General features: G+C 44.4%; 1 protein-coding gene across 1 annotated transcript; it reads left to right on the top strand.

Annotated features, from left to right (window-relative positions):
- The first annotated feature begins 125 nt into the window (after positions 1-125).
- On the top strand, positions 126-25,591 carry LOC115642538 (bone morphogenetic protein receptor type-1B-like). The gene is given in 13 exon segments (XM_030546163.1): positions 126-138; positions 1,384-1,480; positions 8,916-9,018; positions 10,578-10,686; positions 15,809-15,905; positions 16,705-16,715; positions 16,718-16,839; positions 17,095-17,097; positions 17,431-17,623; positions 19,203-19,500; positions 20,501-20,676; positions 22,329-22,459; positions 25,466-25,591. Coding segments are annotated over 13 exon segments (1,479 nt in total).

Below are 25,591 nucleotides of genomic sequence, written 5' to 3'. Positions count from 1 at the left end.
TTCATGTATATTCCATGGGTCTTTGACTGTACATTCCATGGGCTTTTCTTTCTCTTTCACATGCATTACATTGCTGGTTGTATTCAAATGTTTTTCCTGATAGGGATAGTTTGATATTTTCTGCCATGGTCCATGGAGGTGAAATTGGAATGGGAGGGCTATGATCTCCTCAAATCCAAGTTTTCTCTGTAGATCAGTGGTTCTCAGGCATTTCACCATCAGGTCACACTTTTATCAAAGCTTATGAGCTCAGAACCTTTTTTCATAGTTTGCTGAAGACTGTGTTTATTTGTGTCACTCAATGAATGAGGAGAACACTAAAGCTTGTACAGCCTTTGTAGCTGTTATCTGGACAGGTTTCCTTGAGATGGAAAAGCTAAGCTCTGTGTGCAGAGTTTATCCAGGTGTAGAGAGTGACCCAGTCTGAAACCCAAAAGCACCCTGTGAGTCCCATGAGGAGACTGGGCCTAATAGGGGGAAACAGCCCTATGGTTCCTGTCCCTCTAGCCTTTTACTCCTTCAGCCTCTGCCATCCCATTCTATCCTGATCACATTCTTGCCATTAACATGCTGAGGCAGAGAATTCTTTGAACCCCCTGCCTCCCCCAAAAAAGACAGAGCCCTAAATCACCTCATGCTTGCTGGTTTGAGAAGGGATTAATAACCTCCATAAGGCTTGCAATTGTTCATCCTAAAGTACATTCCTACTCTGTAGTTACTACATAAAACCTGGCACTTCCTTGCTTAGTAGACTACACTATGTATATTTAAAGTAATAGTTCCTTGCTTTTGGTGACAAAAATAAGTTGTTTTTAACAGTTTGTTTTTTTTTAAATTGAAGGTAGTGGGGCTGCACAGGTACAACTGAGGGTTAAGTATGAAGCCACGTTTGCAAAGGTGTAACCAAGTACAGAATTTGTTTTACAGAATCTGGTACTGGTAATGATGCATCGAAAGCGGAGGGAGGGGGACCATTTGATTCTCAGCTAGGGTGACCAGATGTTCTGGTTTTATAGGGACAGTGCTGATTTTTGGGTCTTTTTCTTGTATAGGCTCCTATTACCCCCCACCTCCTGTCCCAATTTTTCACATTTGTTGTCTGGTCACCCTATTTTCAGCTCCCACTTGAGGTTGTGTGGATGGCTGCTAGAAAATTTATACAATTAGAAAATTTGATATGGAAACATTGAGGCGCAATAAACGTAAAACCCCACAATTACATATTTAGAGTCACCTTTCAACTTAAAACTGTGCTTTAATATCCAGCACAAAACAAAGAACTGTCTGAAAGTTTTGAGAGTAAAAAAAAAAAAATGAGACTAGTTCAGAGTCTTGCACGTCCCCCTCCCACCTGGAAACTTACATTTTTTCTTTCTTTTGTAGCCAATGGTGAGAGTACGGTACCTGCTCCTACCCAGAAGCCAATGTGGTGTCGCTGTAATCGCCACTGTAGAGCGGACTCGGTCAACAGTACCTGCAGGTTGATGGGACAACTACTATTTCAGATATTCTGTGGGGGAAGGTTATGCACAATAATCAACCTTTTAAAACTTGGGTGCATCAAGTTCGGCATCTAAATCGCTTTAGGCACCTTTAGTACAATCTGTATCAAATGAAATGTGTGGTGGGTGCTCTATAAATCAGACCATTTTTATTTAGGTGCCTAAATACAGATTTTTAGGGGCTTAACTTGATGCATTCAAGGTTGAACATTTAGGCCAATACTTGTCTTAATAATTTGCATATGAAACAGAGTTGAACTACAAATAGGTTATCAAAAAGAACAAGCCATAGCTTATGGATGGATGGCACAAATTGCTCTTCCCCTGTGCATAAGGACCAGCGTTAAAGAAATTGTGCTTCTCCTGCAGTAGTGTAATGCTTTGCCTCTTTGGAGAGTTAGTGGTGGTTAGCGGGTAAATAATGGCACAATCTAACCCAGGATGTATATGTGGTTAGCCTCTCTTGTAGCAACATGAGGGGAAAATGCTGCTGTCAGATTGGTGTGGTGAATCTCAACTCTGTTGTTCTCTTTTCCCCGTATGTGAGGAACTCTGAGTTCTGCTTCTGTAAGGAATGTGGAATACTGAAGATTTTGCTATTTAATGTTAAGTCCCTACAGCTTTTAGGCTTTCATCAGAGTCCAGTGGAGTATTAGATATGCAAGAACTCTAGAACTGGGACACAGATATATTACTGTGACCGGACATTCCAGCTGGGTATGCAGTTCAATCTGTGGAGGTTACAGGGAGTCTGATATTTTAATACTACTGGACTACTTTTCAAGGCAAAGTGTTATAAAAGAACAGGATGAAAGGAATCTCCAAGATTGTTCAAGATATTGATAGAGATTTGGAGGGTTTTAAAAAAAAACAAACCAGTTGCTTCTCAGTTCAACGCTATCCTGCACAGCCTGCAATTTCAAGACTTGTCAGATTTAAAAGTGCCAAAGCTTTGATAAAAGCCTTGGATAGTATTTTTCTGTCCCACTTTCCACTCTTCTTCCAAGTCCTAGCGCTCTGTCTAGGAGCAGCAGTTAACCGCTATTGCGTGGTCTTTTGTTTTTAAGGTTTAAAACTCCACACATGACTATGAGTTTGCAGGTTCTCTGCTGTGGGAATCAGTCATTTCCTGGTCATGTCTAAGGAGAGCCATTGTTTTTACACATACCAGCTTTCACAGCAGAGCACTTGTGAAGCAGTAACTAAAAAGTTGCAGCTGATTAGAAAATAAGAAAACACAAAGGTGTCCGCTTCGGAAACATTCAGTTAGCTGGTGGAAGCATCCCCAGGAGCTAGAAGCAGATCCTGCCACCAAACTAACACCTCATTAGCAGTGTAATGTGAAGTTTCTGAGGGTTTGTCTATACTTAAAGCACTACAGTGGCAGCAGATGTGCCACTGTCACATCTCAGAATAGGCACTACCTAGGTCCTCCTGTCACTATAGGTAACCAACTTCCCTGAGAGGCAGCGGCTAGATCAACAGGAGATTTCTTCCATCGACCTAGTGCTGTCTATGCGGAGACTTGGGTCGGCTTAACAACACAGCTCAGAGGTGTGAATTTATTACACTCCTGAGCAACATAGTTAAACTTGTGTAATTTTCTAGTGTAGACCAGCCTACGGCGATAGCTACATTTAAAGTGCTGCAGTTGCAGTGCTGCAGTCTAGACTCTCACTACAGCAATAGGAAGTGAGGTTCTCCTGGCCCTGTAGTTAATCTACCTCATCTGCGAGAGGTGATTGCTAAGTCGATGGACGAATCGTTCCTTCTGTTGACCTAGCACTGTCTCCACCAGGGGTTAGGTCATCAGAACTATATCTCTCAGGATGTGATATTTTCACACCTTGGAGAGACACAGCTGTGCCGATGGACGTTTTCAGTGTAGCCAGGAGCACAAGTCCCACAGAGAAACATCAGGATTTATTCAGAGTCCTTCGATGTCACACTTTTAAAACATCCCTTTAGTTTTACATCATAACCTCTAGCTGTTTTCAGCTATGTGTACTTAAAGTAACCACTTACAAACAGTTAAAAAAAAAGTGAAATACCAGAATACGATGTCATGTCAGCCCGAACGAGAGGGGAAATTAATGTTAAATTTATGTTCTGTTAACCCGAGTCTCCCGTTGTTAAACACCTGTCGCAAAATCATCCTTACTGGAGTCACACCTCTCTGGAGCTTTATTTCCAGTTTTAATTAAGGTGTCAGATGTTTAGTTTAAACTGGAGTTTACCTCACAAAACCTTATTCTCCCTCCAGCCCAGCACAACCCTTCGACCCCTGAAACGCTTTCATTTTCCCCCACCAGTTGCCCTTTCCTATGTCATCTGAACACAGTAATCTTTGTTCATTTCACACTGAGCAGCGGCATAAAAGAAGAAATTGCTAAGCCAGTAGCTAGAAAATGGAAGTTTGTACCATACTTCTTATACTATATTTCTTTGTAAAGATACCTTATGATTTATCAGCAATAAAGTAAAGATATAATTCAAAGGGGCCTCTTACCAAATATAATGTACAAGGACTCTTTTCAAGGATAACGATTTAATATTTGTACACCTCCCATCATTGTAGAATCTATGTCTGAGCTCCAAGTGACCCCGATTTTCCTTATATTTGCAGAGTCCAGTTACTTTTTAATATTTTTTTTCTTTCTAAAATCTTCTGAACATAATTCAGAATTAAGGCAGAGAAATGCAAAGGGACCTCTGTATTGTGAAGGGTGCCCAGCTACTGAAGGTGGGAAGGAGTGAGTGAGCGAAATTAGAGAGACGAGGTGGGTGAGGTAAAATCTCCTACTGGACCAACTGCCATTGGTGAAAGAGATAGGCTTTTAAGCTACACAGAGCTTTTCTTCAGCTCTGGATGGAAGGATACCAAGATGAAGGGGATAGCACTGAGAGAGATTGTGAGGTCACCAGTCAGCTGACTGTATTGTAGTCAGTTCTCAAAAGACTTGGCCGAGCCTACCCTGCTAAACTGGAACTCCTTTTACTTTGGGATCCTCACACCATAGAACCTTTAACCATTTTCATCCTTCACTGTAGTCTGAATTGATGTTTGCACATTGCAGTGCCTTAAAACAAGCAGGAACTTTCATTCTGCTTCTCTATAAACGATGTTTCTCCTTGTAGCGGGGGGGGATCTCCGCTCCTGCCCTGAAGGGTTAGAAACAGCCCTTGGAGGGGGCTGTGGCTGGAGAAAGCAGTTTTTAGGCTGGGCTGATTGAGGGAAGTGGCTGCAGCTGGAGCCATTCCCCAAACAGACTCAGCTGGCCATATAAAGGCAGAGAAGCCAGGGGCAGAGGAAACAGTCTTCCTCTGCTTGTAGAGGGAGAAGGGCCTGGTTGCAGGGAGCTAGAGACAAAAATACCTAAGTGGAGCAGGTCTGGGGAAAGGCAGAAAGTCCAAACCCTAATTGCCAGTGATGAGTAGGCTGATACTGCTTGTCGACCACAATGAAAACCCAAGAGTAATGAGGGGCTACGTCAAGTCTCATCTCCCTGTAATTTGGAAGTCGAACAGAAAGGCCTGGATGACATGCAGTATTTTCCATGAGTGGTTTGTAGACCATGCCATCCCTGAATTTAAGGCTTATTGTCAGAAAGAAAATTTGGCCTTAAAGATTCTCTTTCTGCTGGATAACACAAGTGTCCATGAACTGGACTATGAAGACCTCTGCCCAAAGGTCAATGTCCTATTTTTGCCGCACAACACCTCATTGTTGCTGCAGCCTATGGACCAGGGTGTGCTGGCCACTTTCAAGGCTTATTACCTACGGAGGACATTCTCCATGCTGATTAAGGAGTCGGCAGGTGAAGGAAAGCCCAGTGTAGAGGAGCTCTGGAAGTCCTACAACATCATGAACAGCGTGGAAAACATTGATCCGTCATGGGAAGAAGTCACTTCGCAATGTATGAATGGTGTTTTGCGCTGTGCAGTGCTAGATGCTGTCCACAGCTTCATAGAGTTTGATGCCATTTCTGCTTTCGAGCAAGGAATTGTCAAGTTGGGGAAGGATATTGACTTTGAGGAGGTGGAGGAAGATGATTTACAGGAGTTGTTGGAGTTTCACGCTGAGCAACTGACAAATGAGGAACTGATTGAGCTGGACCAACAACGGATATCTGAAGAAAGCAAGGACGATGATGAGGGTGACATAGGGCAGGAAGCCAGGAGTCTAATGACAAAGTATCTCTCCCATTTCTTTAGATTGCTGGGTGAGATGACGGAAATCATACAGAGGGGTGATCCTTTTCATTTTACGGTCTGCCAAAGTCTCCAGGGCTCTGTGATACAGTGGCCTGCTACAGGGAGATCTATCATTCAAAGGGTCATGAAGGAGAGCAGACATCGACAAAATCCTTTTTTAAGACTTCTGCAACCGAAAAGCCAGCCCAAGAATACCCAGCCGCCACCCCTAGCTAAGTTTAGCAAAATTGGCATTGTTGTATCCTGTATCACTGTACTGTATTTACTGTGTTAAAATGTTCTGTGTGTTTGAACAGTGTTAGCGGGAATCTACATTCTTTTGTTCAATGTTTTTGTGTGTAAAATGTGTGCTGTATAAGCCATCAGTGTAAAAAGGTAACACTGTTCAGGTGAAAAGAGCGTTGTCATAGGCGAGTGTGGTGAAGTTGTGAACACATCCAGCTCTTATTCCATTATTTCTTATGGGGAAAAATTCACCGGTATACGTCGTTTCGGTGTCCACCGTCCTTTTCAAGAACACAACCCCAGTGTATATAGGGGACCCCCGTATTCATCATTCTGTCTTATACACGCATGCTTACATGTAATATGCAGTGAACTACAGCATAATAGATGTGCTGCATGCTTGTTCAGATTGTTTTTAATGATGGAAAGATTTTAGTTTCTGACACGGCTGAACAGTGCAACTGGAGTGTGCTATGCACTCCTCTGTATGTAGAGTGTGTTATAGTCACCCTTTGAGGATCTGTTCCCCACCAGCACAACAGAGCTCTTCCAGGGGTTCTAGGAGACACTCTCTCTTCTATTCTCTTGCCCAGATCTCTGGGTGGCTTTCCAAGGGGTGAAGGTAACTTTTACACTGAAAATTCTCCCTCTCAAATCTCATTTTTCCTATATAAAACGTTCCCCTTTTAATTTCGTTCCACATTCTTCATTCATTGTATCATGGGCTGAAGATTGTGCGACATTCTTCTATTGCTGTCTCTGAAAAGAATCATTTCCTCTATCCCTCAAAGTTTTTGAGCTCTCTCCCCCTCTGCTTTCCATGATCTAACTTGCTTTGTCATTTTACACCAGAAGTAAAATTTTCACAAGCACTTAAGTGACTTAGGAGCCTATGTCCCATTTTCAAAACTGATTTATGAGTCTATGTCGTGTTGAAAGTCAGTGGAATGCCAAAACTTCCTGAGTCTTCTCTTTCCCTTCTTCATAGCACCTTTTCTAATGATATGATTCTTTTCTTTCTCCTCCTTGTGTATATTGACTTTATTAGAGAACATCAATTGTTGACTTCTTTTCTTTTTCAGTTGATTGCAGTTCACTGTTTCGTTACTGTGTCCCTGAGTTACATTTACTCATTGCTTTGAATCTAAGGCACCATGTAAACAAAGAAAATGTAGTATAATATAATATTGTACGCTAATGGATTCTTTTCAGTCTCTTTTCTTGGCAATCCTGTCATTCCTATCCTGAGACTGAGTAATGAAGTCATGGGAGTTGTTACCCAAAAGGGTTGTTGTCTTCCTTACTTTACTCATGCACCACATCTAAGTAGTATAAAAGTAAATTGTGTGCTTTTGTGAGAAAGTGATCTGTAGTGTGCAACTGGTTACTATTCAAATCCAGAAGTTAGTACCTTGTCCTGTTGTTGAAAATAACTGTGAAACAACCTTACTCTGACTAGATTTCACACAGTTAATTTAAAAACGTGCCACAGCAAATGTTTGGTGTTTTCCTATCCGGCGTCCTTCTGTGCCACAGCTAATATTTCCAAATTGTGTTTATGCCTTCAGTGTGTAACAGGATGTTCCTCTTTCCCTACAACGTCTTTATTGGCATTTGTGGTTTTGTTTGTTTGTTTTGTTGGGTTTTCCTTTCTTTCAAGTAAAAAAAATAATTATCTGAAATTCCAGTTTATATAAGTCTTGTAAAACCATTTAGTTACTTCCTCTGTCTGTTTCTCTTTTATTGTCCTTGTTCATTTGTTCTTTTGTTAAGAAAATATCTAATAAACATAAATATTCAAAAGAAAATATGAGGTTAATAAAACTTTATATTGCTCTAGGACTTGATTGTTTGAGGATAAGGGGCTATTTCTTTTTTATTATTTGTTTTATTTCTTATGATCAGGACAATTTTCATTCATGTTGATAGGGTGTTGAGTCCCCAGAAAGTGATGAGAAATGAGCAGAGAAGATTTTCACTCGGATGCAGGCGCTCTTTTTGTTTCCCTGATAACATTCATGCATTTGACCTTCATTAGGGAAGGACATTTGTCACCAGCACCATCTCGCCATCTGTTAGTACACTTGTCCTCTGTTGTACATGTTCTTGTAAACGGAAGTATAATGGATCACTTTAGGCTTATAACCCAGGTAAGCAGTTATGAAGGATATTGATAAGTCAAGAATTTGGACGCAACAGTGTTGCAGTTTGCAATATGGTTAAAGTAAGGAGGACCACTATCACTCTTAATAGTGTTTCATGGTCATTAGCTCAGTGACGGTGGCCTCTTCAGGTCTGCTTCTGTACAGTGTGTGCACACACAAGTGGGCCTGCTTTAGCATTGATGCTTTTCCTAAGATAGGCTTTGCATCACTGGAGACCCATCGATTAGGAGAGACCAATGGTTCCCAACCTGTTTACCACTGTGGGCTGCATATGCAACTCTCCATGCGTTATGTGGGCCATATCCACACAATATATTACTCTATCTCTATGGCCCTGAGGATATCACACGGGCCGCAGCTGTGCGCTGATTGGGCGCAAGCGGCCTGCAGGCCATGGATTCAGAGCCACTGGGATAGACATTTGTACAAAGGGGACGGGCCTTGGGTGAAGATTTTTAATTACGGGGGTTAGGGGTTTGTGTGACAATGTCAGCTTTGTGGCCTGGCTTCTTTATGAAGAAAAGTGATCAGTTTGTGTTTGACGTCTGTCTTAGTTAAAATTAAATCCAGCAGTGTATGCGTGCCAGGAGCCTAGGATAAGCATTTGTTTGTTTTGTACGTTGAAATAACACTGCCTAAATAAATAAGATTTTAAACGTGATAATTGTTTAGTTATAGGCATTTTGTTACATTGCTGTTCAAAGTGTGTTGATTTATCAACGGTTTGTTTGTGGGGCACTGCATGTCCAATAGCAAATCTCTCATTTTAAAAAAAAACTAACTCTGCTTTGCTCTTTCCAATCTTCAGGACTGATGGCTACTGTTTCACCACAGTAGAAGATGAAGACTCTGGAGGACATACAATTGCCTCAGGATGCCTACACTTTGAAGGCTTAGACATCCAATGCCGGGTAAGAAAACAGTTATGATCAAGGTTTGGTCTGGCTATTGTGATAGTTTTCATCCAGCAACAGTGTGATCAGGATGAATGCACACATCTGCTGCTTTGAATTTTGGTCATGTGGGGAATGTGCTCTCTGCACGGAATGCTGAGGAAATGGAGTCTGCTCCCCAAAACTCTTGCTACTTCTTCAGGCACACCATATTGCTAGTTCACTAATGTTAGCCCCTGCTCTTCTGGTGAAACTACCACTCTGGTAATTCCATTCTGAATCTCTAAATTCCCCCTGCAGCTTGAATTAGGTAAGACATTCTTCCCTTCCTTTCCCAAACTGCTGTGTGCTGCGTAGCCATAAAAAAGTTGCTGTTTTCACATGCGGAGTTGTTGCGTATCACTGATGTGTAACGTAAGTCCTGTAGGTGTAGACAGTCCACCTGGTACATTTGGGGATCCACCTTTATGAAGGTTTTCTTGTTCCAGGGAGAGAAATGTGTGTCCATTTCAGGTACTGCCACCAGCTTCTCACCCTATGTAGCAATTCTCTTTTGGGCTTCCATGTTTAACACAGAGAAATCACTCGGGGTTAAGTCCCCAGCTGTTCCGTGCAGACCTCAGCATGACGGTAGAGGCAGAACAGCCGGTGGAATGAAGATGACTCTGAGTACCTCTACACTGCAAAATAAAACGATAAAAGACCACGCCCATGGCAGCGATCCTCAGAGCCTGGGTCAACTGACTTGGGCTCTTGCTACCGGCTTTTGAATAAGGGTACATGGTAAGAATAGCAGTGTAGACACTCCTGCTCAGGCTGGAGTCCAGGCTTTGACACTCTACCCCTTGCTGGGTTTCAGAGCATAGGCTTCAGCCCAAGCAGAAACATCTGCAGTGCTCTAGTGTGAGCCCAAGTCAGTCGACCTGGGCTCTGAGACTGGGCTGCCGCATTTTCTTTGTTTGTTTTTTTGCAGTGTAGATGTATCCTTAAGTAATCTTTCAGCTCCCACACCTATATCTGTGCCTGTCCAGGGGGACAACCAGCTATTGGTTCAAGTTAGAGCAGGCTAAGGGTTGCTCTTATTTGCACCTGCTTGTAATAAACTCCTAGGATCCATTATTCCAGTAAATATCTCCAAAGTATAGTGCACTGTGTTCTGTCCCCTCCTGCTCCCTCTTCATGCCCTTCACAAATCTATTTTGCTGGGGGGAATAGATGACAGAGTTGACTATGTTGGCTTTAAGCCATCTGAGGATGCCCCTACATGAAGGGAATCATGCACTAAAGCCAAGATTTTCAAAAATAGGAGTCTAAAATGAGGCTTCTAACTGCTTACTAAATAAGTAGCCAGATTTTCCAAAATGCTGAACATCCTAAAGTCTCTGAATTCACGCCTGACGTTAGGCATCTGTTTCTGGAAATCTTGGCCTTGGGGCAAAATTCTGTCTGCTTTGCTCTGGGAGGTGTGATGCTGTTTCCCATGTCAGGTCTGTCTCCTTCTCCAGCGCCCAAACAACAGTGTCTGTTTAAAAGAACCAAGTTGCTCTCACAGTTCTCTGTGACTTTCTCTGTTGCAGGATATGCTCATAATACATGAGAGAAGAACTCTTTCTATTGCGTGCTGCAGAGACAAAGATTTCTGCAATGAAAACCTTCACCCAGCGCTGCCACCTCTGAGAAATAGCGGTAAGAGGAAGAAGAAAATATAGCCTTAAATCAGTAGGTCCATGTGCTTCTCCTAGAAAAGAAAAGAAAATTAGACGACCTGCATGGAAAAACAACTTTTTTTTGTATCGTGTAGCTGTTCTGGTAATATTCAGAAACAGTATCGTCTTGGTTGTTGCTGGTGTTTACCTCTGTTTGTATTCCCATCATGCCTACAGGCATCAGTCAAGGATCAGAGACCCATTGCCCTAGGCACTGGGCGTAGTAAAAGATTGGTTTCTGCTCCAAAGAGCTCACAGTCTAGCTTGGGCTGGGGCAGGGACTATCTCTTACTTTGTACAGTGCTTAGCGGGGCAGCGGAGGTGACTTTCCGAGGCCTCTGGGTGCTCATGCCATACAAATATAGAATAACAATCATGAATGGTGTCACAGAGTATGTGGGGAGACCAGGCTCTGCACCCCCCACTTCCTGCGATTCACCGGGACACTCAGCCAGCCAGTAACACAGAAGGTTTATTTAGACAACAGGAACGCAGTCCAAAACAGGTCTTGCCGGTACAGACAACAGGACCCCCTTTAGTTAGGTCCATCTGGGGCCCCAGGGAGATCACAGCCCCGGTGGGAAGCCCAAGCCCTGTCGGGCGCCCCTCTCCATTTCCCAGCCAGCTCCAAACTGAAACTCCCTCCAGCCTCTCACTCAGCCTCTCCCCAACTCCTCCCCCAGCCTTTGTGTCCTTTGTCCAGGTTCCTGGGAAGAGGTGTCACCTGGCCTCCAAGCCCCCTCCTGGGTTCTCATGTTACATGTTCAGGTGTCCTCCCTTCCCCAATGCAGCCAGTCCCAGCAAAACACCCTTGCAACATTCCCAGGTCAATACTCCTCACTCAGCATTCCCATAATACAGCAAGAACATTCCCACTTCGTCACAAATGCCCTCAGTCGTCTCAAAAGATTGTAGTTTGTAGCTATACAACAGTTTCTGAATGACGCTTGGGACCAGATCTTCAGCTGCTATAAATCAGTGTAGTGCCACTGAAGCCAATGGAACTAATGACGATTTATAGCCGCTGATATTCTGGCCCTCTGAGAATAAGGTCTAGGCGTCGCCATGACCTCTGTGTTTCAGAGCTATAGAACAAATAATACAGTAACACTCTGCACAAAAGCATGTCCAGTTTGGGTTAGAAGTTGTACAATATTTGTTTTTTTTTAAATACAGCAGTTCCTGGGTAAGCACGACATTTATAGACATTGGCATAGCCTCCATGGTGCCCTATATAGGGGCCCGCCGACCCTCCACCTTCTTACCGCCGGTGACAGCTAGCTGGAACTTCACTTGCTCTTGCAGCAAGCCTAGCAGTGTCTCGTTTAAGTGTATATAGTTGTTTCCTCTCTCATAGTTTAGAGTTAGTGTTAGTTCTAGATAGTTAATAGTTGTTGGGGGCTTCCCCCCCAACATATTCGTCGCCCCACTAGGGCATGCCCGGGTCCCCAGAGTTTAAACTCTGCATGGACTGCGTGAAGTTTATGCCGAAGAGTGACCTGCACTCATCCTGCTTGAGGTGCCTCGGGGAGAGCCACCAAAGAGACCGGTGCGGTATCTGCAGGGGATTTAGTCCCAGGACTCTTAAGGACAGAGAGCAGAGACTCAGAGTGCTCCTGATGGAGGCGGCTTTACAGCCACACTCGGACCCTAAGCCTGCCAATCCGGCCCCCAGCACCTCATCCTTGGTGCACAGTGCTCTGGCACCGCTAACGAAACAGGAGGCCCAGTCTAAGATCTCTAAGTCCCAGCATCGGAGAGAATCGGGACATAGAAAATCGGCCTCCGTGTGGCACCGATCACCATCTCCAGTGCCTGTGAAAAAGAAGAGGCCGGTGACGGACCAATCACCCCACCAGGACCTTAAAAGGCCAGCGGCATCCACGACTGCGGTGGGACAAGCCGAGCCACAACCGGACCCTCCCAAGGTCCCGTTGACTGCTGCTCCGGTGGGGGTGCTGTCGAGTCCGGACCGGTCTAGATCCCCGGACCTCAGTGAGAATGTGCATCCCAAATTGACGCCGGAGGCGTTCGAGGTGGCCTCTGACTTATTAAGCCTCCCAGGGCCGGCCTCCCCACGCCTGTGGAAAGAGCTGCTAGACACGGCCCTACCCCCAATTCAATCAAGGGGCAAGCAGGCCAGGATGTTGCCCCAGTTCCCACCTTGTGCCGCTCCGGCAGCACCGGCACAGAGAGAGCACTCCCTGGCCTCATGACACCACTCCCCGGTGACAGTGGTTACTGTTCCCCCTCGGTCCTCCTATTTGGAGACCTCGGACTCAAAGGCGGAATCCTACCGCTCCAGTAGATGGAGGAACAGGAGTTCGGCTTCTCAGGCAAGCTAATGACCTTACCCGGCATAGTGGCAGCAATAGTGGCAACTGCCGTCCCAGTGGCTGTTCTGGACTCCCTGGGCCTACCGTCAGTCCCTGGGACATGTGCATGGTCTGTGCTCCAGGTCTGTGTCGGTCTCCGGCATCGCCTAATCAGATACTAGCACCGACAGGGACCATGTTTCCGATGCCACAGGCACCGCCCAGCACGCCTCGTCGTTTGGCGTTGACCCTGGTACCGGCCACGGTGCCGCATCCTACATCTGCACCAGCCACATAACCAGAGTACTGTGTGCTGCAGAGCCCTGCAGAGGCTGAGGGTACAGAGGAAGGTCCTTTGCAGGTGGTCATCTCCTCTTCCTCGCCAGATGAGGCACTTGTGGCAACGTCAGTGGCACCAGCCCTAGAGGACAACCAGGTGCTTCAGCAGCTACTTAAGCGTGACGCTCAGAGCCTGGCGATCCAAGTGGAGGAGATCAAGGTAGATGTAGATCCGGTAGTGGATATCCTGGCCCCCTCGGACCTATCTAGGCTTGCCCTACCATTGATCAGAATGCTAGCTGATACATCCCGCACCTTGTGGCAGATGCCAGCTTCGTTGGCCCCATATGACCAAAAAGACAGAGAGACGCTACTTTGTACTTTGTACCCTACAAGGGCTATGCTGCAAATGTATTTTCCTAGTCTCCAGAGTATGAAGAATTCTCCCCCTATAGTCTGCAGACTCTGTTTAACCTCTCCTGAGCCAATAGACAGTGACAGCTTCAACTGTTCCAAGCCACATCTTTAGAGGGAAATGACCGGCAGACCCAGACTGCTAACAAACCATGAAATAGAAGCTTGGCCCCCTGAGCTGCCACCTCTTTCACAGAGAGAACTGGACTCCCCAGCGGGCTCTCAATTTCAGCTCCTGGCACACACAGAGTGACAGTTCAGGTAGAAATCTGCTGCTCCAATGAGAATGATGTGCTCTAGGTTTTTTTCCTGATATGCCCTGTGTTGGTGTCTCCTTTCAAAGGCGATGGCCATTGCTTGAATGTTTACATTGTTAATGCTCCAGGACCAGGTAATGTCAGGTTAAAACATGACCAATGTGCTCACAAGGCAGATAATGGTAGGTCATCTCTGCTCATGATGGGAAGGAGAGGGAAGGAAAGAGTTGGAAGCAAAGGTGGGAGAGGGAAGTGGATCTTTAAAAGAAAAGTGCATGACAGTAAGCCAAGATTCCCCTAGGATCCTCTTTGTCTCATTACCCTAGTACAGGGGTAGGCAACCTATGGCACATGTGCCGAAGGCGAAACACAAGCTGATATTCACACTGCCCGGGTCCTGGCCACTGGTCCAGGGGGCTCTGCATTTTAATTTAATTTTAAATGAAGCTTCTTAAAGATTATAAACACCTTATTTACTTTACATACAACAATAGTTTAGTTATATATTATAGACTTATAGAAAGATCTTCTAAAAACGTTCAAATGTATTACTGGCACGCAAACCCTAAATTAGAGTGAATAAATAAAGACTCGGCACACCATTTCTGAAAGGTTGCTGACTCCTGCCCTCGTAAATCTGAAACATAATAGTGTTATTCCAGGGTGAGTCAATAAGGCTAGAATTGTCACAGTTTACTGTGTGTTCAGCATTTGTGTGGAAGATGCAAGACAATCAGATTGTGAGGACTTGAGAAAATCTCATCTTTATCTGCCTAAGAGTGAACACCAGGCTGGAGGTGGGGAATGTGCTAAAGTTTCACAGTTTTGAGACTCTGCAGTTTTAAAAGAAGATGGTGCAGGATTTCTTCAGTTTTCAGCATGAGAATATGCACGATGGTCCAACACGTGTGTTTGAAATGCGTCTACAAATTTGGAGATGACAGCTAAATTTTAGAGCAGAAAATGGGTATAGCGTGCAAGGATTAATTCAAACTTTTCAGTTATTTTTATATAATCACAAATCTTACGTGTTGCTTGGTAATGTTGCATTTTGAAGCGGTTTTAAAGAATGGCTCATCTGCAGTGATACATTTTCCCACAATTGCAAGAATAAAAAACAAATAATTTTTCCTGCTAAAGTGCTGTGAGAGAGAGAGACATCCTTACACTGATGTAAATATAACGTTAGGGACTTTAGCTGTATGCCCTAGCAGGGATTTGACATCCCTTATATGTCTTCTGTGCTGGGGTAGATACAGTTGGGTATAGGAATTGCTTTTGTTAAGACTCTCGGCTTTCTGAAATTAATAAAAGCTAGTTAAGATAAAGAGTCATCAAACAGGACAAAGTCTGTGTCCCAGCTGACAAGATACGTAAGATACAGGAGTGTAAATCCCAGGTTTGAGGCGGTGGGGGTTAGTGGATTGGTCATGAAGGGCTAAATACTCCCTTACAAACTCAGTCACAAGCACTAGAGTTACCAGTGAGAGCTTTGACTGAGTAAAGACTGCAGGGTCAGTCAGGCCCTCGATTGCTGTTCCATGTGCTGTGTTTGCCCTGTTCAATGAGAGCTAAAGAAGGAACACCTCAAATGGGTCTGAAATCAAGTGCTGCATTACGCAATGCTGCAGTAGAAAAGAAAGGGAACAATTTTCTTGCTTAATATAGTTATAAATTCTTGTGTGTCTTTTTACATGGGAAACTAACCCCAGGAAGGCAGAATGCATGTTACACCCAACCTAATGGGAAAGACATCTCAGGTGTGAGAGAGCAGCGTTGGCTTCTAAGACAAAAACACAGCCATTGTACAAAGCTTTTTTTGATTTTTTTAAATCAGATTGTGTTGAAGGAGACATTGGTCATAGGGCCTTGGTGATCTCAGTGATCGTTTGCAATATACTCCTGGTACTTCTCATCATATTCTGGTACTTCAGGTAAGTGGGAAGTATTTCAACTTTGTCTGCTTCAGATTTCTTCCTAACATCACTTTCCCCTCCCCCACCCCGGCTTATGAACTGTAAAATTAAAAAAAAATTAACAGGGAGGGAATTGGGGAACAATTAAAAACACATTGTTTTTATTATAGGGAAAAATTGTATATTTTGTTAATGTTAAAATCACAAACTCATCAATATAATGTCCCATAAAATAGTTGGTCTTTTGTATAGCATCCTTCATAGAAAGTATGTCCTAAAAAGCTTTCCAGTGGGAAACAACACAGAGTAGTATACACTGAAAATTAAAGAAAACAATAGTGCAAAGACACGCTATAGTAAATAAAGCTCACAACCCTTTTAACCCAGTGTACACAAGGTTGACACAAATTCACAAACTCTACCCAAAGAGGCAGGGAGATTCAGAAAGCACAGGTAAATTCATAACAATACCTTTGTTTGGTCATAAAAAACCCACAACATTCATAACTAAAAGGCGAGGGATTTACTACATCTCTGTTTTTAGGACTATTCTCTGAATTAGGGGTTTAAAGTTGGTACTTGGCGATGCAAAATTATGCTGGATTCCCCAGCAGATGATAGTCATCCCCTTTCATAGACCGAAAGCGTTCTAATGTTGCGAATAGATCAGAAAATAGTCATTGATGAGACTAGCTCGTACTTTGGGTAATTGCTGGGGACTTCTGAATGACTAAAAATTAAATGTGAGTAGCGTTTTCTGTGTAGCATCTGTTCCTCATTGCACTGTCAACTAATTTAATTTTCGCTAAAATCGTAGGCACAAAAGGCAAGCACCAGACCTCATTACTGCATTGGAGTTGAACAGGATGAGACTTACTTTGCTCAAGGGGAAACCCTGAAAGACTCGACTCAATGGTCTCAGAGCACAGGAAGTGGGTCTAGTTTCCCTATGGTAAGAAAGGAATGTAATTTAGATACACACAGAGAGTCCTGTGGCACCTTATAGACTAAAAAGTATTGGAGCATAAGCTTTCGTGTGTGGATACTCACTTTGTCAGACGCATGTAATGGAAATTTCCAGAGGCGGGTATAAATATGCAGGCAAGAATCCATCTAGAGATAATGAGGTTATTTTAATCAGGGAGGATGAGGCCCTCTTCTAGCAGTTGAGGTGTGAATACCAAGGGAGGAGAAACTGCTTTTGTAGTTGGTTAGCCATTCACAGTCTTTGTTTAATCCTGAGCTGATGGAGTCAAATTTGCAACTGAACTGAAGCTCAGAGGTTTCTCTTTGAAGTCTTGTCCTGAAGTTTTTTTTGCTGCAGGATGGCTACCTTTAAATCTGCTATTGTGTGTCCAGGGGGGTTGAAGTGTTCTCCTACATGTTTCTGTATATTGCCATTCCTAATATCTGACTTGTGGCCCATGCATTCCAGCTTTGTGCAAGGGTTCCTATGTTTTAGCATGAGAGAAGGAGATGGACAAAGAGAGATGAAACCCATGTTGTGGAGTATATTTAAACGACATTTCTTGGGATTTAACAGATCGAAATTACTATAGCAAGGCAGATTGAGATGGTGAAACAGACCGGTAAAGGTCGCTATGGAGAAGTTTGGATGGGAAAGTGGCGTGAAGAAAAGGTAGCTGTAAAAGTGTTCTTCGCCACTGAGGAGGCCAGCTGGTTGAAAGAGACTAAAATCTACGAGACTGTCCTGTTGAGGCATGAAAACATTTTGGGTGAGTGAGTGAAATAAAAGATAGAAATTATGCCGTTTTAAGTTTCTTAGTTATTCTTGCTAATAACTTTGTACTTGCTGATGTCTTTTTCTTCATGCATTTTGTCACCTGCCATGCTTTGCCATTAACCACAATATGCTTCTCTCCATGGGGCAGATATCAAAAAGCAAATCGTTTTAAGGGTCTCCATGCAGATAGGGAGTAACTGGCTTTGGGAGGTTGTAATCCCCAACAACCATACACCTGTTTTTCCCACCGGTGTCTGGGGTTCTTTTTTTAGAAAGCAAACTCCAGGCCACTGAACTGACATTTAACAATGACACCATGTGGAACTGAAAAAGAAGAGACACTGAAGGCATTCTCAGGGTATTTGTTTAAAACTCAGTTATGCACGTTGTACAGAGCTCTCTGTAGGGGGTGATGTGGAGCCACGCTATGCTAGGGAGAGCCGTCAGGAGGTATGTCTCCCTTGTGGCTGCTGGATGTTTGTGTGATCCTTCCCCACACAATTATGTCCCTAGAGTGACCAAGAACTGAGCAGACATAGGAACATAAGAACGGCCGTACTGGGTCAGACCAAAGGTCTATCCATCCCAGTATCCTGTCTGCTGACAGTGGCCAATGCCAGGTGGCCCAGAGGGAGTGAACCTAACAGGTAATGATCAAATGATCTCTCTCCTGCCATCCATCTCCACCCTCTGACAAACAGAGGCTAGGGACCCCATTCCTTACCCATCCTGGCTAACAGCCATTAATGGACTTAACCTCCATGAATTTATCCAGTTCTCTTTTAAACCCTGTTATAGTCCTAGCCTTCACAATCTCCTCAGGCAAGGAGTTCCACAGGTGGACTGTGTGCTGCATGAAGATCATCTTCCTTTTATTTGTTTTAAACCTGCCACCCATTAATTTCATTTTGGTGATCCCTAGCTCTTGTATTATGGGAATAAGTAAATAACTTTTCCTTATCTACTTCCTCCACATCACTCATAATTTTATATATCTCTGTTACATCCCCCTTAGTCTCCTCTTTTCCATGCTGAAAAATCCTAGCCTCTTTAATTTCTCCTCATGTGGGACCCGTTCCAACCTCCTAATAATTTTAATTGCCCTTCTCTGAACTTTTCCTAATGCCAGTATATCTTTTCTGAGATAAGACAACCTTGCTTAACTGAGTGGTTCCTTCGACTCTTCCCTTGAACAAGCAAAGGACAGAGAGGGTGTTTTGTTTTGTTTTTTTGGTGAAGTCCCTGTCCCCCTCGATCACAATTTAACCTTTAACCTGGGGATTAGACAGAAACCAGTGATAACCTTTAGCTTGAACTGGTCTTAATATAGCTTTGGAATCACTCAGAGTAATTGTTGCACACTTTTTTCATGCAGTATAATCCACATTTTTAATATGTGCTGATGCAGGCATGGTTCATATCCTTACTAACTGAATACAATATAGATAGAATAAAGAAGTTGAACTTTGTAGCTGAAACTCACAAGTGGATGAGAGAGAATGTAGAGTCGTGTGTGGTGTTCAAAAGCCCCAAAAAATATTAATCTGAAAACATTTCCTCCCTCCCCATAGGGTTCATTGCTGCGGACATTAAATGTACGGGGACTTTGACCGAACTGTATCTTATCACAGACTACCATGAGCATGGCTCCCTGTATGATTATCTGAAAACCACTCCCTTGGATACAAAAGCCATGCTAAACCTGGCCTATTCTTCTGCTAGCGGCTTGTGCCACTTGCACATGGAGATCTTCGGGACTCAAGTCAAGCCAGCTATTGCCCACCGGGATCTGAAAAGTAAGAACATCCTAGTGAAAAAGGATGGAACCTGCTGTATAGCAGACCTAGGCTTGGCAGTTAAATGGTTTAGGTGAGTAAAATGAGGTGCATTTCTTTGTGGGTGAATTCTTTCCTGCCCCCAGGCTTGTTAATGTCAGCAATAAAATGGGTGTTTTTTAATTGAAAGGGATCGGAGAGATACCACGGTATCTTTTTGTATCATTGACATGCATCCGACGAAGTGGGTATTCACCACGAAAGCTCATGCTCCAATACGTTTGTTAGTGTATAAGGTGCCACAGGACTCTTTATTGTTTGTGGGGTGTAATATATATGATACACCCTTATACTGTACTAGGGGCAGGTACAAGTCTGTGACATCTTACGCGCATTTAACTTGCACAGTTTCAGTTTTATGCGGTTGGCAAAAACAAAAAAAAGAGAAAAATAACAATTTTAATATCGTACTTGTAGTGCGGGCGATTCCGCCCGCCATTATACTCAATGTAATTTTGACTAGACGCGATTTTCGCTTTATGCTCTGAGTGCGGAACGTAACCCCAGTGTAAGATGCGACAGACCTGTATATTATATATTGCATGTTTATAAACAGCGGTTTTGTATTTAAATGGTAGTTCTAATAGTATTTGCACACAAATTCCATTTTCAGTAAGTTGTCCTTAATAGACAACCAATGAATATTACTGTATGCTGAAAACAACATGTTAAGAAAACAACATTTAATGAAGATTTGATTGGTATCGCCTGCATTAGCGTTAAGTCTAATGCTAAACAAATTTTCCAAAAGGTTGCCAGGGTCCCTATTGAGTCTTCTCTCTGTTGTGGTTCTGCATTTGAATGCTTAATACCACCTGAGGCAAGTAAGCCTTTTAAGAAGTTGGGGGCTGGTCACAGTCTGTACCTTTCTCTAGAAGAACTGTTCCATTAAGATTATGCATTATTTTTGACCTTGTTCAAGAATGATTTTTGTTTGAATTTGTTTTTTCTCCACATCCAGTTGGGTTTTCTGAGGTGATTTTTTTTCAGATTACTTTTTGTATGTTTGATTCTTCTTTTTCTTTTCCTTTTAGTGATAAAAATGGGGTGGACGTACCACCTAAAAAACTGGTAGGCACAAAGCGCTATATGGCTCCTGAGGTGCTGGATAAAAGGTTGAATAGGAATCGCTTCCAGTCATATCTCATGGCTGATATGTACAGTTTTGGACTCATCCTTTGGGAGGTAGCAAGGAGATGTGTGTCAGAAGGTAAATGGCAAACATATTGTTGGTAAGTGGGACGTGACTCCATTTATAATCTGAAGCTTCAAGTTCCGTCCTTTCTTTCTGGGTAGTAGATTTTGTTGCAATAAACTAAGCTGGGTAGACACCTTGGCAGTCCTGAGCCTATTCATTTCTGCTTCCTTGCACTGAGGGCTTGTCATCTTCAGTCTTAGTTTAACAACAAAGATTTACACTATGTTTAAGTAGCCTATTTAAAGATGCAATGATTCATCCCTGTGGTGGGAACATGGAGCTAATTTGTGGGCTTTTTCAGGGAAGGTCTACACTGCAGCCAGGATTGACTCTCTGAGATCAATCCACCAGCGGTCAGTTTAGTTGGTCTAGTAAAGACCGACCAGATCAACTGCAGATCTCTCTCTAGGCGACCCCTATACCGTAACCCTGATGAGAAAAGTAAAGTAAGTCGATGGGAGATTTTCTCCTGTCGCCCCCCACCCCCACCCCATGGTGTAGACCCCGCGGTAACTCCACCTAACGTACGTCGACTCCAGCTACATTAGTCACGTAGCTGGAGTTGCGTAGTGTATTTCAACTTACCGTGGTAGTGTAGACATAGCCTCAGAGTGGTAAACATTTCTGCTGGAGTAGGAACACTCTGATATTTGAGCAGAAAAAAAAATGAGGTGATTTTGCATAGGTGTTACAGTTGACAAATGATTTAAACAGACAACTATTAGGCAGTTGACTGTTGTTCTCTCTCTGTTATCTTTAAAAAAACACAAGTTGCTTCCATGGCAGGCAGAAATGCAGCCAGGATGCAGGAATTAGTAAGAGGGAAGAGAGGCACCTATTCAGTCATCACCATTCCAACATCATCCTGAATTTTCCTTGGACATCTGCTATCCAGGTACAGAATGAGGCCCCGATATTACAGTTGGATGCCATATGAAGTCATTGAGGCTCTCTGTAGGCCCATGAATCCACCCATGTGTATCACATTGAAGGATCAGGTCCAAAATCCGCTCATGCTCAGATTGTGAGATCTGGATCCCAAATGGTATTATTACAGGCCGCAAACCCAGAAAAGCAACAAAGAGTTCTGCGGCACCTTATAGACTAACAAATGTATTGGCGCATATGCTTTCATGGTTGAATACCCACTTTGTCAGATGCATACTTCATTTTCTTCAAAAAGATGACCCCCTCTCCAAAGCAAAATAGAATAGCTCACATGGCTAATACTCTTTAAGCCTGGTCTACACTGGGGGAGGGAGGGGATTGATCTAAGATATGCAACTTTAGCTACGAGAAAAGCGTAGCTGAAGTTGACGTATCTTAGATTGACTTACCTCCCGTAAGGATTGATGGCCACGGCTCCCCTGTTGACTCCGCTTCTGCTGCTCGCTCTGGTGGAGTTCCGGAGTTGACGGGAGCACGTTCGGGGATCGATTTATCACGTCTGGACGAGATGCGATAAATCGATCCCCGATAGATTGATTGCTACCTGCTGATCTGGTGGGTAGTGTGGACGTATCCTTAGTGTCTATGCTGGGCAAGACAGAGGTAAGTGTGACTGGTAGAGTCCAAAAGCGTGTAGTTGATATAGTCCAGACATCCTTAGTCCCCTGGGATTTTTATCCTGCAGTTATGATGCATCTGGAAAATGTTTCTTTCAGGAATAGTTGACAAATACCAGCTTCCATACCATGATCTTCTGCCCACCGACCCCTCCTGCAAGGACATGTGGGAGATCGTGTGTAGAAAGAAGCTTCGTCCCGCATTACCCAGTAGATGGAGAAGTGACGAGGTAAGAAATCCTTTTAAAATAAAGCAAGTTTTATTACATTGCCATTTATCTGTCTTCAAAACTGTTGTGATTTCACCCAGAATAGACACGTGGGATTTTCAAACATAGCACTGTGCCTGTTAGGATCAGTGAGATGGTTATATTCGATTTTAGCACCTGCCATGTTGCCCCAGAACGGAAGGGCCACTGAGGTAGATGCTCTGATTCCCTGAGGAGCTGGCCTGAAGTCTTTTCAGAAAGATGTGTTATGTTTTTCCTACCGACCGGAATCACATCGTGAAAGCACGCAGACTGTATGTTTCAGCTCTGCTCTTATGCATGTTTTCCCTTTCCCTTGTCAGAATTACTGTTGTTAAAGACTGGCTGGCCAGAAGCTCAACCTACTTGCAAAATTACCCGCTGTGCAGTGTACTGGGGACGACTGTTTGTTTTAAATCAGGTTACGATTGTCAGTGGCCCTTTTTCTGAGAGCCCTGGTTCTGTTGCGATGGGGGCAATCCCAGGCTTGCAGTCCTGAGGGCATGATTCCAGTAAGTTTCATTTTACCATCTGTACACAATACCACAGCGTCCAGGAATCACAGCCAAAACCCTCACCTAGTGCACTTATTTAGAAATACAGCTAACGGGCTACGTTGGGGTCCACTTGCCTTTACACTGTACCTTTTAAAAAGGAGATTGTATTGTATCCGCATCCGATCTGCCATCCGCAAAAATTCAGGGGGGGTGCGCTGGCAGCTGTGAGGTGTCTGCATGGAGTCGGCAGGTGGAGACACAGCTGGGGGCTGCTCTTGGTGGCCCCCCCCCGCACCATGGGCAGGAGGAGAGTCCACTGCAGCTCCCTGCCTGGGTTCAACGCCAGCGTGGTCGAGGGGAGGGAGGAGACCTGTGGAGCTGCACTGGGGCTGCTCGGGGGCCCCCGGCCAGGGCAGGTGGAGGATCCGCTGTGGCTCCTCACTGCTGCCTGCCCAGCTCTTACCATGGCCAAGCAGCAGCTCTGAGCTGGCAGCTGTGAGGAGCCTCCACTTACCCTGGGCCTGAGGCCCAAGCAGCCCCGGTGTCCCTGCCACAGTTCCTCACAGCTGCCTGCCAGCTCTGACTGTCTGAGCCCTGTGCAGATTTGTAGCCACAGCTGCGCTGCTATCTGCAGAAATGGTCCGCGGATCGAAAGCGGCTACTGGTGGATTTGCAGGGCTCTAGGTATCGATGCATCTCTTTGCCTGCACATGTGTATGTTTCCCCTAAGAATGGGCTCTAGGAAACGGCATTCCCAAGCATACTGGTGTTTTTCCTTTAGGGATGCTGGGTTTGAGGGGAGGGGAGGATCTGAACTCAGTCCTCTGAGAATTTCTAATGAATCAAAATGGCGTTTCTGCTCAGTAGAGCAATAATGGATGTACCTCAGACAAACTTGCCGACTGACAATGACGCTCTGCGGAGGTCACTCATCTTGTGGAAGGGGATAGTGTAGTACTGTTATTGTAGCAGACAGGTGTGGTTTGGGAATAGCAGCGTTCGGTTGAGCGTTTGGCAGTTGGATCAAAGATCTCAGCTGCAAGAGTTGTAAGCGGTCAGAGAAGTGGGGTGTGGGTTAACACCCCCCCCCACCCCCATCCCTGGAAATTTGAGTACTTGTTTAACAGTGAAGGAACCACCTGTCTCGCACTGCTGCTGACCAAAGCCTAACGGGGACTTCATCTTGGGAGTCAGGCAAATGGGAAGTTGTGTTATAGTGGGGCTGGTTAGAAAGGATTTAGCGCAGAGAAATAAAGAATCTAGTCTGGCTGCTACCACCCATCAGGTGCTGGGCAGGCTTGCTGAGTTAGCTACTCTTCTCCGAGCAGTTGGCATCACCAGCTCCAAGATGGGGACTACACTGCCAGGTAGCAAACCTAGTAAATTAGTGCATGCGACCACATGGGTTCCCAACCCATTTTTATCTAAGACACTTTCAGAAAAGAATCTGGCTTCATTGGTTATTTAGTAAATGCTGCTGCGCTTTTATGCTCTGCACCCACCTTTCTGACCTGTGCTGTTTCGCTGTTCTTGCCATTAATGAAGGAGGGTTCATGGAGGTGGTATCAAGGAGTGGTGATGAGAAGGGCCATCCCTAGGGGTGTGCAGGGCCCAGACATCACCCCGATTCACCCTATCCAGGGGGTGGCTCTGGTTACAGGACACTCCTATCTAGGGCCCCTCTCAGGCCGCTAAAGCCTTCCTGGCCTTATGCAAACATCAGGAAGGGTTTTTTCCAAAACCATTTTTTTTCAAATATAGCAACAGGGACTTGCAGTGCTTTAAATCCCAGGATTCACCCCAGTGCAGATGGCCTGCGAGGGCCCTCTGTGACGGAGCAAAGAATAGGCAGAAGAGCTGTGCATCACATACTCTGTACCTCCTTTCCCATGTCAGGAGCAGTGACTGTCCCCCAGTGGGCCGGCACGAAAGAAGGAATCGTTGTGGCAGACAGCAGACATAGACCAGATCGTCTCATACTATGGGGATAAGGGTAACATAGAATAGAGTCGGGTGAGTGAGAAGTCCTGTAAGACGACTCAGTGGGACAGCAGCTGGAAAAGCTGCCATGCTCAGGCTGTGCTGAAGCCTGGGGTCACTTTGCAGGCTGAAAGAGTGAATTCTACCCTATCGTCCGTGTTGCATTCCAGACCCAAAGCCCTGCTGCACAAGGGTCATGCAGCCCACATTAAGGGGAAGTTATCAGAGAGGTTTTCCTTAGCATCCAGGGAAGGGAGATGGGAAAAGTGCTTTTCTGTTGTTGTATTTTTGAACCAAATGTGGAGCCCCGTTTGTTATAAATGTTCAAATTGAATGACCTGCTGAGAACTGCAGTCAATATACAGAAAATGTCCCATCCCATCCAGCGTGTACCTTTCTTTGTGGCATAGCAGCTGGCATCACCTTTAGAATACACTGCAGTTTTTCGGGACAGCAGTCTTACATTCCAGCTGACCCAAGTATGAGCCTTTTTAATCTTTTCTTTCCACAGTGCCTGAGACAAATGGAAAAACTCATGACAGAGTGTTGGGCTCACGACCCTGCTTCTCGGCTCACAGCCCTGCGAGTAAAGAAAACACTTGCCAAAATGATGGAGTCACGGGACATTACAATCTGA

This window comes from Gopherus evgoodei, unplaced genomic scaffold (assembly GCF_007399415.2).
Source record: "Gopherus evgoodei ecotype Sinaloan lineage unplaced genomic scaffold, rGopEvg1_v1.p scaffold_41_arrow_ctg1, whole genome shotgun sequence".
In the NCBI taxonomy this organism is placed as follows: domain Eukaryota; kingdom Metazoa; phylum Chordata; order Testudines; family Testudinidae; genus Gopherus; species Gopherus evgoodei.
Note: the sequence above shows the minus strand (reverse complement) of the source record. Positions and strands in the feature narration are given on the sequence as shown.